Here is a 17714-nt window from a genome sequence, read left to right on the forward strand (position 1 = left end):
TTAAGCAAAAAGTCAGGTTGACAAGTATTTATTAATCACCTACTTATGTGCCAGGCACTGGGCTAAGTGCTGGGGAGACAACAATATAAAAGCAAAAGATACTCCCTACTCTAAAGAAAGTCATAGTCTAATGGGGAAGACAAGTAAAAACAAGACATATACATGGTAAATTGGAGGTAATCCCAGAAGAAAAGCATTAAATTTAAGGGAACTAAGAAAAGCTTTCTGTAGAAGGTAAAATTTTAGTAAGGACTTAAAGTAAGGGAAGTCCAGAGGCAGCGATTTGGAGAGAGAAAATTCCAAGCATGGGGGGCAACCAGAGACAATGCACAGGCAGGAGACAAGTGTCTTGTTTGAGGAATAGCAAAAAGGCCAGTGTCACTGAATAACGCAGTTATGTTGAGGGCAGGGGAAGGAATAAGGGGAAAAAATCTGGAAAAGTAACAGGGGGCCAGGTAATGATAGGCTTTTGAATGTCAAACAGAGCATTTTATATTTTATTATTAGAGACAATAAAGAGCTATTCGAATTTATTGAATGGGGAAAACATGGTCAGATCTGCACTTTAGGGAGGTCTATTTGACAACTGAATGAAGTGGGGAGAGAATTGAGGCAGGGAGACCGACCAGAAGGCTACGTGTGAGATGATGGGGGCCTGCACCAAGATGGTGGCAATGTGGGAGAAGAGGAGGGAGAGTATGCAAGAGAAGTTACATAGGCAGAAACAGTAGGACTTGGCAACTGATTGAATATTGGAAGGTATGTGTGTGAGAGACAGTGAAGAGTCAAGAATGATATCTAGACTGCACGCTTGGGAAGATAGTAGTGCTTCAAAGTAATAAGCAAGACAGGAAAAGAGAAGGGCCGGTGGGGAAAGATACTAAGTTCAGTTTTAGACATGTTGAGTTTTATCTATGGGACAACCATTTTGAGATTTCCAATAGGCAGCTGAAGATATGATTAAGTTGTATATTTTAGAGTCAGTCATAAAAAAATCAATGTGATTGTCAGATTTGCCAGGTAGAAGCAGAAATTGTTAATTAGCTTCCCTTACTGAGTAGTAAGTAGAATAGCTAAAATCTGTCCAGGGAAAGTACTGAAGAATTCTGTGGAATCTAGACAAATATAGTATCATGCTCCCCAGAATCTCCTGATTAAACAAAACGATTGCAGAGACAAGGACACTGGCTGCTATAATATAACAAATTACAGGGAATTTTTTCTTTGGTCTGTGTGGGAAAAAAAAAAACACCAGGAAATGTGACCTAAATTTTTAAGAAGCAGAGGTACAAAAATAATTAGTTATTCAGTAGAATTACTATTTTAATAATTATTTATAATCAAAGATGCATGTACTACAGTAGGAAAAAAAGCATAGTCCCTGGGTCAGGAGACCAGAGTTCTGACACTAATACTAGGATTCCTAGCTAAGGGACTTTGATTATGTCATCTACAAAATGGGGATAATAACAAGTATGATGATGATGATGATAATAATAATAATTTATCTAGCACCTACTATGTGGCAGGCACTGTGCTAAGTGCTTTACAAATATTACATCATTAGAACCTGACAATTATGGGATATAAGTACTATTATTACCCCCATTTTACAATAGAGCAAATTGAGTCAAACAGAGGTTAAGTGACTTGTCACATAGTAAGCGTCTGGATTTGAACTCAGGTCTTCCGACTCCAGGCCCAGCAGACTACCCATCGTGACACCTAACAACCTCTCATCCTCAATTTCTCTCATTCTCTGTAAAATGATGATCATGATAGTACATACCTCATAGGATTATTGTGAATATAAAATGAAATAACATATAAAACACTTTGCAAACCTTAAAGTGCTATTTAATGCTAGCTATTATGAGATTATAATAAACAAAAAAAGAAAATGAAGTCATTAATATAATCAATATTTATCTCATATTAACCATACTAAAATTTTACCTTTTGCATGAGTAAAGTCACGTTTTTTTCCTTTTGCCTGACGATTTTCAAAAAGCTCTCAAAGACATGGCCAAGTACATCAAGTTTGACTTTACTGGCTGAAAGCAAATTTAATTCCAATATGCAAATCTCAGGATATATTAATTCTCCTGGTGCAAGGTTTTCAATCATATCATTTAAATAACTTGAAGAGCTGATGTATCCTGTTTCAGTGTTTATGTCTTCTAAAATTAAAAAAGTAGTTAATTTTCATTTATAATATGACAAACAGAATTCTAATATTGACTCGTTTCAGAACTACTAGTAACACTAATAATAGCACTTCCCAAGTGTTTATTAATTTTCCTTCTAGGCGATTCTTTGTTAAAATATGATATTTATATAAAATAAAAGCAATTTAAAGGATACTATAAAGAAAAGTTAACATTTGCAAAACAATTAAAATTTTTTCAATGCCTATAAGATTTCTCAACCTAATCATTTAGCCAGTACCTCAAAATCAACCTCTGAAAAGCATAGTTTACCTAAAAGAAAGGTGATTTCATAATCTGGAATATCTGGGTTCAAGTTGTGCCTCAGACATACACCGGATGTGACCTCAGGCAATTAATTCACTTAAGCTCTCAATGACTCCTGCAACTGACTGCTTTGGTAAAGGAAATTTCCTCATTGGGAGTTCCCATACCAATGCAAACACAGATCTAGGCAAAAATGTGTGGCATGCACATATCTGTGCATGGCCAAAACCTCCTCTACCTCTTGACTTCACCACTTCTATCAGTGACCTGGGGACATCACCACCCATACAGTCGCCTACGCTTGAAATTTTGGGTATCTTCCACTTTCCCCTCTCCTTAATTTTCATTTTTGAATTGTTAAGACCTATTAATTTGACTTCTGTAGTATCTCTTGTACGTCCATCCTCTCTCCATTCTCACTGATAGCATGCACTATCACATCATACACCATCACCACCAAATATTTGTTAAATCCTTATTGTATTAAGAGAACTAGGCAGGGTGCTGGGGAAAATAATTCAAGATCTCTGACTTCAAAAAACTTACAGTCTAGGTTGAAGATGCACTTTTAACACAAATAACTATGAAAATGCAACATTACATGTTAGGTACATTAAAGAAAAGTTATGTCAAATATAAGGAGGAAAAGTCATTACCAACCAAGGGCATCAGGAAAGGTAGAATTTGAGTCAGATTTAAAAGATGGGTATAAATTCAACTGGCAAAGAGAAGCATTCCTCTCTAGGCTGCACTCCTGACTCTACCATACTTTCTATACAATATACCCAGAAACCAATTCTTTGTGAAAGCTCACTCCACCTTGGATTTCACAAATTGGAAATATCCTCTGACCCTCTGATCTCTCCCTCTAATTGGCTGGTTCCTCCCAAAACTTCCATTTAAAGGAGGATGCCCAAATTAACCACATTTTCATCCTTCCCAAGGCAGTACTTCTGAATCTTCCCAAATTCTCTACTATGGAGAGGAGTACCTTCATCTCTTTCCCTCTCATCCCTCCCCCCTTTCTGGCTTCCTTTTATGTGCTCCCTTCTCTGGTCAGAATGTAAACTCCTTGAGAACAAGTACTATCTATTTGTATTCCTAGCACTTGGTAGGCAATTAATAAATGCTTAAGGACAGTGGGGAAAAATATCAAACAAAACAAACAAGCATTCAAAGCATAGGGAGCACAACTTGAAAAAAGGCAATACGCATTTTTAGGACCACAAAAAGCAGAGTGAAATTCACAAGAGACAAGGCTGGAAATGTAGAAGTATGCCAGATAGTCAAGGGAGGGCATTTAACACCAGGAAGAGGAGTATGAACTTTAATTAGTAAGAAACAGAGAATCACTGAAGATTTCTGAGCAACGGAGCGACATGACCACATCTATGCGTAAGAAAGAGCAGCCTGGCAACAATATTAAGGAAAGATTAGAAGAAGAAGTACCCTGGGAAGCCCTGTGAGGAATCTATTCTGATAGTCTAAGTGCATGATAAAGAAGCCCTTATTAAGGTGCTTTCAGACAGAATGGAATAAATGCAAGCAATCCTTCAGAGGAGAGATTAACAGGACTTTGCAATTTTAAATATAAGAAAAAAGGTAGAGGAAAAAGACAAGCTTACAAAGACAACCCAGTTTTCAATATCTGGTTAGATATCCATGTGAAGATATTCTATGGGTCATGGGGGATATGCAAACACACACATGACCCTCTGCAATGGACATGAGACCAGCATCTCCTCTCCTGGGTACTTAGAGTTCCAAGGACCCAACCCAGTTGATTGGGGACTAAGTATATACAAACTAGCTCAGCTAGCCCAGTATAACTATTGGCTAGCTCTAACACCAGACCATGCTTCAGCTTTCTATCCCATCCAATCATCCAGCCTTCCATCTAGGCCATCTCTCCATCTGCCTGCCACCACATATGTATTTATGCCTCCTTCTCCCCATCTTTCACCTCTCCAGAATAAAACTCCTTTTTTTTTGTCACCTCTACTTTCCTATATGTGCCGTCTTTCCCTTTTAGCATGTAAACTCCTTGAAAGAAGAAACTATTAAAAAAATTGGTCTTCCTCGTGCTTAGCACAGTAACATGCACATAAGTAAGCACTGAACAAATGCTTTTTCATTCAATCTCATTCATTTGGGAGACATCTAAATAGATGTGGTAGTTAAAATTAATAGAGTATAGAAAGAGGAGAGAGAAATTTGGAGAACATTCACATTAGATTTGAAAGGGTAAAGAGCAAGCAAAAGAATCAGAGAAAAACAAGGAGAATATAATGTTTCTGTAAGGAAGGTAAAAGAAAATATACACTAAGAGAGGACAACAAGTAGTGTCAAAATTGGAAGGGAGATTAAGAATAAGATATGAAAAAAATCACTGGCCTAGCAGTACCAGATTTGAAATCCTCAGAACAATTTGGTACTAGTTTTAAAATAATCAGGTTGATCAATGGAATACATTAAGGCAGGCCTGCACAACCTGCAGCCTGCGGGCATGCCAAAGGACTTCTGGTGGCCAGCGAAAAATGTAGAGGGTTTTCATGGGCCATTGGAAATCCTTTGGCAGGCTGCAAGTTGTGTTGGCCTATGTTATGGAAACAAGACCCAAAAACAATTGGACATAGTAGTATAATGTTCAATAAACCCAAGGACACTACTGGGTTTGATACAAACTTCTGTGAAAACTGGAAAGTAATCTGGCAGAAATTAGTTGTTTTTTTGTTTTTTTTTTTTTTGGTTAGGCAATGGGGGTTAAGTGACTTGCCCAGGGTCACACAGCTAATAAGTGTTATGTGTCTGAGACTGGATTTGAACTCAGGTCCTCCTGACTCCAGGGCCAGTACTCTATCCACTGCGCCACCTAGCTGCCCCCCACAAATTAGTTTTAAACACTTTACTCCATAAGGTACAAACTTCGAAAATACTTATAACAAATAAAAAAGGTGATACAAAAAAATTAGAGGTCAAAGGAAAGATTTTTCTTGTACTATGACTATAGAGTGGATCCTATCCAAATCATAAAAGACAAAAAAAATTTGATTACGAAAATTAAAGTGCTTATGTACAAGCAAAATAAATGCTATTAAAATGTATAAGATACGTATGATATGTATAGCAGTACTTTTTACTGTAGCAAAGAATAGGAAACAAAACAAGTGTCTATCAATTAGGGAATGGCTGAACCAAATGTGGTATATATAATGAAAATTTAATGTGCATAAGAAATAATGAAAGGGATGGACTCAGAGAAAAAATGGAGGTCCCAGTAGGAACTGATGAAAGGTGAGGTGAGCCAAACCAGGACAACAATTTACATGATGACCATAACCAGAACAAGAGATAGAACAACTCTGAACAATCTAATAATTTGATGAAAGTAACAACCCATCATGACTTCAAAAGATTGGTGATAAAATGTGCCCTTCACTTGGCAGAGAGGTGATGAACTAGCATTCAAAGCAAGGGGAATAGCCACTGAAAATTCTTGGAGTCAGAAGATGGAGTGTCTTGTGTGATGGAGTAAGGTATAAGAAGAATGGAAGGGTGGAGTACGGGGGTGGAATTTATAAAGGATTTAAAAACTCAAATTGAGGATTCTCTATTTGATCTTTTTGATGATAGGGAACTAGCCAATGGAGTTTCCTGAGAAGGGGTGACATAGTTAGACCTTCATATTAAGAAGATTACTTTGACAATCAAGTGGAAGACGGACTGGAATACAGGGACACTTGTGGCAGGGACAGCAACCAACAGGGTATTACAATAGTCCAGAAGTGAGGAGATAAGAGTTTGCCTGCACCAGGGTGGTATCGGTGTCAGAGGAGAGAAGTAAATTCAAGAGATGTTACAAAGGTAAAATCAAGAGGCCGTGGCAATAGATTGGATGTGGGGAGGTGAAAGAGAGTGAGGAGCTGAAGATACTTAGATTATGAGCCTGGGTAAGTGGGAGGATGGTGGCACCCTCAACAGTAACAGAGAAGTCTAGAAGGGTTTGGGAAGAAAAATAGCAAGTTCAGTTTTAGACGTGTTGAGTTTAAGATATCTCTCAGTTCACAATGTCCAACAGGCAATTGGAGATGCAAGACTAGAGATCAGAAGTTGGAGCTTGCTAAGGAGCTCTGAGAGAATCATAGGCATAAAAATGATAACTGAATTCATAGGAGCTGATGAAATCATCAAGTGAAATAGTATAAAGGAGAAGTTAAGAAAGCCCAGGACAGAGCCCTATGACAAATTTTTTCAGTAAAATGAGGCAAAGTTCGTAACAGAAAGGGTAATGGTAAAGAGGGAACCATGGAAGGTTTGAGGAGAGAAGATGTTTAGAAGAGCTTCTGCTACATGGATAGTGAATTAATGAAGGAGTTGTATGAAAAAGATTGCCTTGCAGCAGTGAAGATACAGGCGAATTACATAAAAAAACTTTGCAGTGGACCTAGTCAGCATGGTTTCATGATTTTCTACAGCTGTGTTCATCAGCACGTGTGTAGAAGCAAATTCAGCAGACAGTGTGAGTGATCCAAGGCTTTCGCTAGTATGGGGTGAAGGTCTAGGAAAGAACTGATTTTCCTTAGTGAGAAATAAGGAAATTTACTTGACCAGAGAGAAGGAGAGAGTGGATAATGATGTTCAGAATCCGGAGGGGAACTAACGAGCTTACACTGGACGGTCTTGATCTTTTTAGTCAAATAACAGGTTTGGTCATCTGCTCTAAGCGTGACAGGTGAGGTCTGGAAGCATCACTGAGAGGAATGAGGTAAGGAGTGGAAACAGAGTAGCAAGACAAATAGCAAGGGGCGCCCTAACACAGATCATGAATTTGTAGCAGGTAAAATCAGCTTGGCTTGTGACTTTTGCCAGGGACATTTGAAGCCCTGTAGCAGGAATAGATGAATTATATGGGTAGATTTACTAAGAGATATAGAGTCAAAAGTTGAGAATGGAAGAAAGTCAATAAGGGAAGAATTCCTAGAGAAGAAGCTAGTGACACATAAAGTATCAGATCGTGTAAGTGAAGGCTGGGTATGGAGACTAGTACAGCAAATAGACAGGAGTAGCAGGGATTCAAAAAAGGCTATTAAGAAGAAAAAGAGTAGGTCTAGTGTGAGTGTTGGAAAGAAGGAGGGAGTCATGGTTAGGAAAGTGAAATTTCAAACTTTGAGATCGTGGAGAATGTCCTCTTTATAGGTACTCCCAGCTCTACTCTAAGCCTCTTCAAATTCCTCCTTCGTACTACTCCTTATCACATCATACACACTCACAACATGGTCTCTAATTATTAGTCCATTATTTCCTACCAAGGAACTCTATCTAGCTTTCAAACTTCTCAACATCTGGCACTAATTCACCTTTCAAGACTTATCTTAAAAATTCTCAAGTACCTTTATGCTCCAATGAGAATAGACTACTCATTATCCCTAGGTCTACCTTCCCACCTTCAAGCTGTTCCCTATACTTGCAATAACTTCCCCATTTTTGTTCCCTCTGACTTTTGAATTCCTAAGAATCATTTAATGCATCTGTTCCCTTGCTAGCACACATTTACAATTAAAGCAATTTTTGAGCAAGTAATCCCTTCAATATGTCTATGTTTATGTACAAATTTATTTCTATTTACTACTGTACCAATATTATGTACATTATAAAACATACACAAAAATAGAAATAAAGAATAGGATAAAGATGAAATAAAATAATTTTTATTTATTAATAATATATATTTTTTATTTCATTACAAATATTTTTATTAAGTAATGTGATTGAATGTTTCATTATTTTTTAAAATCTTAGTTTAACACTTTGTGATACAGCAATTTGAAGGTCTGGTTTTAGGTTAGGTTAATTTTGACACACAGTCTTAATAGCTAACCTAGCTGAAAATACTTTATAAAGATATGTAGATCCAAGTGGAAAAGGAACATCATTGGCTGCACTTACTAAATCATTGGCTGTACTTACTAAATCACTATATCCTACCCATCAATTTTTTTTTTATTTGCAAAGGTTTTATTACAATTTGGTTAGGAAAATTTCCTGCTAAATGGAGGGTAGGATGCAAGGGACATGAAGATCAGATCCCAGGTCTGAAAGGTAGCTGTTTCAGGTAGAAAAGGAAGAAGACTGAAGCAAAGGATATACAAAACAAGTGGTTAAGCCATCATTTCCTGGTGATGAATGGCTTTCATCATTTGCTTCCAAGCTACCCCATTGGTTTGGTGGAGTCTTGGGAACAGAGGTGAAGATCTGGGAGTTATATACTTGGCTATTAAGCTCCAAATCCACTACAGCAGCAACTGCTGACTACTTCTTAGCTCTTATGAGCAGCTGCTGCTGCTATTCTCAGGTTCTTTGCTCTAGCTCCTCCTGGTTCATTGGGAACCTCCCTTGTTCTCTTGGAAGGCAGGGATGGGGAGGGGGAAAGGGGGAAAGAACCTGAGCAGTCAGAATAGACCTAACATCTGCACCTTTGGGAAACATTTTCTCCACTTCTGGGATTCCCTTCCCCCATATGTCAAAGGTGTTAGAGCATCCATCCGATCCAACTTCTATCCTTCCTACAAAGAGGCAGTGAAACAATTTCCTGGGAAACATCATCCATCCAGAAACTGTACAAAGGCCAGACTAGGGGATATAGGTGATGTGTCGAGGGGTTATGGTCAAGATGACAGGAGGAGGACAGGAGCACAAGTTGCCAGGCAAGGAATGACTGCTTATCCATCTTTCCAACTACTTCGAATGGAGCTCCAATGGTTTAATGGCACAGCCCACAGAGAACACAGGAAGAGACAAAAGGCTAGGGCAGACCTGCAGCACTTGGCAGTAGGTAGGGGCCAAAATTAAAATAGGCTAAACTTCTTTGGGCCGCAGATAGGTTTTTAGCAGCTCACTTTCCAAGTAAAGGTATAATTAAAGATTAAACTATTTTCAAAAAGGGAAATTTCAATTAATATCAATTAATTACACTTATTACTTAAGGTTTTTATTTATCATGAAATTGCTCCTCTCAGACTAGAGACAGAGTGACAATAGTTGTCGTGGGTCACATGACAAATATGAGAGAGTGAGCAGTGGCAACCCACCTGCCAAGTTACGTGATGGGCACAATAGTGACTAGCGGAAGGGGGGGTAAGTGGGGCATGGACAACGACTCGTCACATCTTTACTTTCTTTTACATCCTCCACATTTTTTGTGGGCTGCCCAAAATCCTTTAGTGGGCTGCAAGCGGCCCGTGGGCCATAACTTGTGCAGGCCTGATCTAAGGCCAGGTGCGAAGTGACTGTCTACCCTGCCTGGGAAGGAGCACAAGATAGCTAAATGTCCAGGGATAATCAAAAGCAGAAGGGAGGAGACTAACAGAGGCAGGAATCAGGACAAACACAATGACCAGCTACGCTGCTCTCCTCAGTTCTGATATTTTCTTCAAATACTTAGAACTTTGGAGATGAATGCTCTAAAGCACACCTCAAATGCCAACTCTTCCAGGAAATATTCCCTTTCTTCTCTGCTAGTAACCAACTTCGAGCTCTTTTAACTTTCCATAACACTATTTATACTTTTCTTATGCACTCATTGGATATTATTTTGTTTTTTAGTTATCTGTATGTGTCATATCCTCACATTAAAGCTATAAACTCCACGAGGACAGGAATATGTCTTTATCTAAACTTTATATCTACTCCAATGCACAATTCAATACACATCATATACTTAATAAATGTTTAATCCAATTTGAATTGGACCAACTTCTGAATAATAGATTCTAGCCTAAGATATTTATAAAAATATCTGAGTTTTAAGAGACACATTTCTAGCAAGGTTTCTAAAATTGAAATTTTACTGAGACATGAAAATATGAGAATGTTTCTACTAAAAAGCCATCACTGCACCTCTAGTAAACTACTTTTACAATTTTTATCCAAAAAGAATATCTTACAAATCTTCAGAAATCATGGAACCAAATTTTTTCTGCTATCTAGACATGAGAAAAAAGACAGGCTTTGGGGCATGAAAGAAACTTACAGAACATATTGTGGATCCTGACAACACCGTTACTTATGTAAGATCTGAGTTACAGCCTGTGCTGAAACCTAGTGACTCCAATAAATATTTCCTATCTATACTATCCACACTGTAAATCCCCATGAGTCCAAAGCTCTAGAAAGCTCACCTAAGATTGTCAGTATATATCTATATACATATATATATACATGAACAATGGGAGTCGTCTTCAATTCTTCAGTAGCACATTCCCCATATCCAATCAGTTGATAAAAAACCTTATCAGCACTAGCGCCACAACAGAATATTAGCCTCCTTATCTCCACTAGATCCAACCCTTATCACCTCTCACTTAGATTACTGCAAAAGCGTCTTAATTGGTCTCCCTGTCTCAAAGCCCTCCCTCTTCAATTCAACTCTTAAATAACTGCCAATGTTCTTTTGCCGAAGCGTAGATTTGACCATGTCATTGCCTTGCTCAAAAAGCTGCAGTGTCTGGAATAAAATATGAACTTTTTGTCTATTACTTGTCTTCATGATGAATTGCCCTTCATGCCCATGATATTCTGCCTTGCATTTCTGTGTCCTTCCAAAAGCTGTCTTTCATGTCTAGTACGTACTCCTCTCCTAGCTTCTGCTTTAGGAACCAAGCTTCTTCCAAAGATCATCTCAAGAACCATTCCTAAAAAAGGGACTTTCCTGATACTTCCAGCTATCTTGGATATGCTCCCCACCACTCCACTACCCTGTACCCTGTATGTATATATTTTATATTTACTTACGTATCTACATGTTGTCCCAAATGAATGTAAACTCTTTGGGAGTGGGGTCTCTTTTGTTTTTGTCTTTGTATCTCTAGCACCAAGTACACTATATGCCTGGCACAAAGTAAGCACTTACATGTTCTCTGATTGATTGATGTGAAACAGAATGATTCTGGATTCTTTCAGTTACAAGTATCTTTGGGAAACTAATGACTGAAAGAAAAAAACTTTCACAATCTTAGCGAATATTAAAAAAAAAAATGCATTGATCCCATGACAAATAGTGGATAAAAGAGTAAAATTCACAATAGAATTTGAAACCTGGGAGAAAGTCAAGTCATCAAGCATTTTTTAAGGGCTTACTATGTGCCTGACACTGTGTTAAGCACTGAAGACATAAAGAAATGCACAAGACAGTTTCTGCCTGCAAGGAGATCATAGTCTAATGAAGGAGATAACATGTAAATACCTTTGTACGAACAAGATTCATACAGGATAATTTGAAAATAATCCCACAGGAAGGCACTAACATTAAGTGAAATGTGGAAAGGCTTCTTGCTGAAGGTGAGATTTTAGCTGATACTCAAAGGAAGGCAGGGAAGCCACAATCAGTAAGCAATGGGACATAATAGGAAAAATTGAGAGAATCAGGTGCCTAAATCTATTAATTCCCAGTTTCTCTCTAATTTTTTATATGCAAAGAAAAAATCCGAGAGTCTACATAAATTAACATCAATGGAAGATTAAAAAAAACCAGTTCTAAAATACAGACAAATTACTAAAGAAGTTAGGCAGTGCAGTGGGCAGAGTGTTGGGCATGGAGTCAGAAAGATTTTAGTTTAACTCCAGCCTCAGACACTTATTAGTTATGTGACCCTGAGCAAGTGACTGTCTGCCTCAGTTTCCTTAAATATAAATTAAGGATAAAATAACAGCACCTGCTTTCCAGGGTCATTGTGAGGATCAAATGAGATAACATTTTTAAGCACTTAGCGCAATGTCTGCCACTTAGTAGGTGCTTGCTTCCTTTGTAACTTAAAAAAATACTGTGCTTAAAAAAATACCATGCCAATTATTTCATGTGTTTAAATGGTAAAAGCATTAGATGTAACCATGGGGTTGAAAATAGGGTTAGTGTAAATGAAAGACTAAGAAACACAGAAGGTTTGGATTAGGAGAGTAGTATCTCAAAGTTTCCTTTTCAAAGGAAATTACTTACCAATACAGGCTCATATAGCCAACCACCTGCACAAATGCAAAAATTTAGGTGGGTAGCAATAAGGGTCAGCGCTAGTAAAAAAAGTTTCCCATTTATGAAGTCAGATACCAGATACCAAATTCTCCTCTACAGGAAAATAGTTACGGCAAAATTCAAACATATGTAGTTATCTAAATTATTTATTCTTAGATAAATCAGATAATTAATATATCATTTGTGAACTTTCACACAAGTTATATACGTTGATTTTCACATTCAATCCTACCCTACCTTCATCTTGGCTTTCACTATCTTCAGTATCACTTTCACTGTCTGCTTCATAACCTTCTTCTTCAGCAAAAAGTTTAAAAGTACCATGGGCTTCCTCAGTTTCTTCAGAGAGATCACCTTGCTGAGATACTGACTCTGACTCAGACTGATGAATCTGTAAAATGAAAGTGCTCAGTTACAAAACTTGCTGCAAATAATTTGTTCATTATTGGAAAAAAAGTTTACATTTATTAGAACAATGTTAATATACTGATTTTGAAAAAAAAACAAAAAACAAAAAACAAACCTTCAACATACTGTACCATGAAATTACTTCACAGAAAACTTCTACATGTCCTCTGGAGAATATATGCCACAAGAAAAGGCTATGAAAGCACTGCTACAATAATGAACATATTAATTAAGAAAAAAGGAATATAAAACTAATTATGAAATTTTGGCAAAACAAGGCAATAAGACCTTGTTTTCAATAGTGGGAGGCAACATATTATAGGGAAAAAGCAAACTGACCTTGGAATCAGATGATTTAGATTCAAATTCTCATTTACTTATTGTGTGACAAGTCATTTTCCATTTTTATGGACTCAATTTCATTATCAGTAAATTAAGCTTTAGTTAAACTATACAATCTCTATAGTCTCTTAAAGCTCTAAAATTCTGTGATTCTTTATAAGCACAGAAATATGGAAAGCACATGGTACAATCTTCATCTGTCATAAACTAAATATAATAATGCAAATTAAATAATCTAAGTAACTGGGTCAGCACTTTTCCAAAAATGGGTTTAACAGGTGATGGAGCATTAGTTACTCAACATTTACTAAAAATAATACACACACACACACACACACACACACACACACACACAGAGAGTTGTACAGGAAACCTTTATTCATCCTTGCCACATAGCATAAAATGACTAAAAAAGGAAGCCACTAAAGTGAAATAATACTTTTTATAATTTAATAATCATGCATACATATGTACACATAACTAATGAAAATCAAGTTTCATGAAAAGCTATATACTATTATATAAAGTGGGTAATCTTCATCAATGAATGACCTCTACCAATGAAACCATGAATCTTTAAAGTATTACAGAGCATGAGGACTAAAAAAGTCAAAGAACACAGAAATTAGGAATTCCAAGATAACTAACTTTCCTGCATGGTCTTTTGTGTTATGAGACATAAAAAGATTATTTTTTTTAAAAGGTACCTCCTCTGTCTTCACTACAAAAAAAATCTTTTTTTTTTTTAAAGAGGCCAATCCTGCGCTTGTTCCATAGCATTTTATATATCACATTACTTGTTCCTAATCATATTACTTGTACAGAGCCTAGCCTTGCTTCCACTCCAAATCACTGCTCTGAATGTATATACAATTATACCTCACGTGTGTAGTTAGTCATAACAAAAACCTCTCATACCTTTTCAATTTTCTCTTCAGAATGATTCAAATCTGCTGAATAATTCCCCAAAGCTATTTGAAGCAGTGTATCCAATAAAGGCTTAGCTAAATCAGTTTCCACGACCTTTGACTGGGAAAGATGGTCTTGTATTTCGAATAGTACATTTTCCACAGACAAGTTCTAAAAGGAAGGAAAAAAATAGAATATCAAGTGTACTTGTTCTTAACCATTTTTAATTACAGAATAAAATATTTAATTTATACCAATACTGAAGTAACCCACCAACATTAAAAAATTACAAATGGATAAATATCAGTCTTCTGCTATATTTTATATTGAACTTTTAAAAATCTATCACTTTATTCATCATCTTTATTTACAAATTTCAGCCTATCATAGATACAAATTTCTATAAATGTTTACTATGCTTCAAATTATTCTCCCAACTGGAGCTTTCTTTAACTTCCCTTGAATCATTCTTCTCTCAATCTTCTCTCAAAGCCTCCTAAAATATTAAAACTTATTTCTGTTCAAATGTTGATCATTTCCTTGATCCTTGTTGTCCTGGGATAGACTATGGACATTCTATAGGCAACTCCTATAATAATTCAAGGGACTGAATAATCATACTACTTTTATCATTTGTCAATAGTATACTGTTTTGTACTGTTACCTAATTTGTCATATATCAAGTCAACAAGTATTTATTAAGAGCCTACTATGTGCCAGGCACGAAGCTAAGTACTGTAGATACAAAGAAAGGCAAAAAAAAACATTCTCCGCTCTCCAGAAGCTCACATTCGAAAGGAGAAGACAAGATGTAGACAACTATGTACAAACAAGCTATGTATAGGATAACTTGGCAGTAATCTCACATTGGTAAGGGTTCTATAAAATGTCAGATTTTAGTTGGGTCTTGAAACAATCAAGGGGAGCCAGGAGGCAGAGATAAGAAGGGAGAGAATTCTAGGCACAGGGTACATCCAATGAAAGTGTAAATTGGAGTTGTAAATTTGTGTTTGTTTGAGAAACAGCAAGGAGGCCAATATACCAGGATTACAGAACACATTGTGGGGGTATATAGTATAAGAAGACTGGGGAGAAGGGGGCAGTTTATAAAGGGCTTCAAAACCCAAACTGATAATTTCATATTTGATCCCAGAGGCAATAGAGAATTACTGTAATTTACTGAATAAGAGATGACACATACAGATCTGTGCTTTAGTTAGACTAATTTGACAGCTGAGTGGAGGATGGACTGGAGTAGGGAGAGAACTGAAGCAGGGAGATCAAATGAAAGGCTATTGCAATAGTCTAGGTATGAGGTGATAAAAGCCTGCAGCTGGGTGGTGGCAGTGTCAAAAAAGAGGAGGACAAGTATTAAAGAGATGTTACCAATGTAAAATTGACAGAACTTGGCAAGTGATTGGATGTCAGGGTATAGTGAGAGGGAGTAAGGAATGATGACACCTAAGTCATAAGAATGGGAGGATGACTGTGCCCTCAATAGTAATAGGGAAGTTGGGGGAGGTTGGGGAAAAGATAATTAATTCAGTTTTGGACAGGCTGAATTTAAGATATCTCTGGGACAACCAGCTTGAAATTCCCAATAGGCAATTTGAAGTCAAGAGAAACTGCAAGTCAAGAGAGATGTTAGGATTGGATAGGCAGATTTTAGAATCATCTACATAAATAGGATAATTAAATGCATACATCTCCTCTAATTATATTTAAAATTTTTTAAGGGCAAAAATTATATATTACACTTCTCATTGTGCAACACAGTGCCAAACACAATGCTAAATACATAGTAGACACTTGATAAATATTTGTCAATTAATATCAGAGAAAAAGGAATTTTCACAAAAGTGTTATATCAACCATTCTTCTATCAGATTACACAGCAAAATAATTGGAAAAAATCTGTTATTACCTGGTTAGGTAACTCCACTTCCATCTTTTGTTGAGTAGTTTTTGTACTATGAAGACAAATAGTCAAAAGAGCTTCTAGTAGTCTTATACTTTGAAGTGTACACTCATGTTCTTGACTTGAAGGTACTTTAGGTTCCTCAAGAGGTGCTACAGAAGCTGAGATTTGTTTTACACTTAAAGGTTCAGAAAAAATTTCCTGCGAATCTAGTTGACCTAAACGTTCCATATTCTCCTCTAAACTACCTGACACTAAAGGACTTAAGTCACTGTTGACACTTAAATGTAATGTATCCTCATTCACTGCCATTTCAGATTGAAAATTTCCTTTAAAATCTTTGTTTTCATTCACATGTATAGGACCTTTCTCTTTTCTTTGCTCTTCTTTGCCCCTGGATAGTTTTTGAATTATCATAATTATTAACTTATAACACACTTGGAAACCTCCAAGTCTATGAAACTGTTTCTGAAAAACCGAATTCAACAAGTAGATCCAACGACACATGGACCAAATGTCTGCTGCCCTGTGGATCTGTTCTGGAGAAGGTAAGATAAGTATCTCTGGAGATAAGCACGGTAGCATGCGACTCAGAGGCTCACTAGCTGTACTATCATAGCCAGAAGTATCTTCAGAATCATTGGTAGAGTCCCGATCACATTCGGCTTCTTTACTCACACATAGAAATGCCACACAGAGGAATAGGTTTATCATATTGATGTGAATATCCTGACCAACAGTCTTCTGTTTCTTCGGGCAAATTTCTTTAAGGCCAGCATAAAATTTGCTAAGACTCTGAGAAGAATCTGAACATACTTGCTGCTTAAGTGAAGAAGTAACTAAAGATGAAGCCTTCTCTTCGTGGTCTATTCCATCATTTTCTGGAATCATTTCATCTTTCTGCTGCTCTCCAAGGCTGGCTATCAGAGTTTCAAATGCTTTTAGGGAATGATTTCGAATACCATCTAAGTAACTTAATTCAATCATTTGATTTACTCCATTACAACTTAGAAATAAGTCTCTTATAACCCTATGAAGAGAAAGTATACACAAAAATGTTATACATATAAAACTCCATGGTTTCAAGTAGATACCAAATTATAAATGTATTTTATTAAGAAATTCAGGAACGATGACCACTAGTTATACATTATTTCATTCTGAATAACCAATAACAAAATACAGAAATACAGGGGAAATTTTTGAAGGGGGGGGGATTTTTTTAAAAGGTTTCACCTTGCTACTGCTTACAGGATAAAAACATTTTTAAAAGAGAAAAATAACTAAAATACCAAAAAATACCACTAGAAACTGAAGAAAAACTAAGCAACTTAGATTTCAAATACCATTTTCTTTGAAGTGTTGGGTATCTATAGCTTACATTTTTCATGCTGTCCAAGAGAGACAGTGGTACATACTAGAAAGAAAGTTGGTCTTAGAGCAAAGGAGATCTGGGTTTGGAGTCCCACCTCTCCCACATACTGTTGTCTGATTCTAGGCATGTCCCTTAACCACCTATTGCTCCAAGACTACTTACATTCAAACTTTGGAGTAAGCAGGCTGAAAACTTGGCATAATAATGTAGAATACAATTAAATACTTATGTTCTTATTGAACTCTGATACTAAGACTGTAAGTA

At 36.7% G+C, this 17714-nt stretch overlaps 1 protein-coding gene across 1 annotated transcript in view; it reads right to left on the reverse strand.

The window, feature by feature from the left end:
- Positions 1-17714, reverse strand: part of LOC114049583 (lysosomal-trafficking regulator-like) — a 247660-nt gene that overhangs the window by 132946 nt on the left and 97000 nt on the right. Inside the window, 4 exon segments of the mRNA XM_027870837.1 lie at positions 1957-2180; positions 12736-12889; positions 14167-14328; positions 16082-17105. Of these exon segments, the coding sequence (XP_027726638.1) occupies positions 1957-2180; positions 12736-12889; positions 14167-14328; positions 16082-17105 (1564 nt within the window).

This window comes from Vombatus ursinus, unplaced genomic scaffold (assembly GCF_900497805.2).
Source record: "Vombatus ursinus unplaced genomic scaffold, bare-nosed wombat genome assembly UNPS02014798.1, whole genome shotgun sequence".
Classification (NCBI taxonomy): domain Eukaryota; kingdom Metazoa; phylum Chordata; class Mammalia; order Diprotodontia; family Vombatidae; genus Vombatus; species Vombatus ursinus.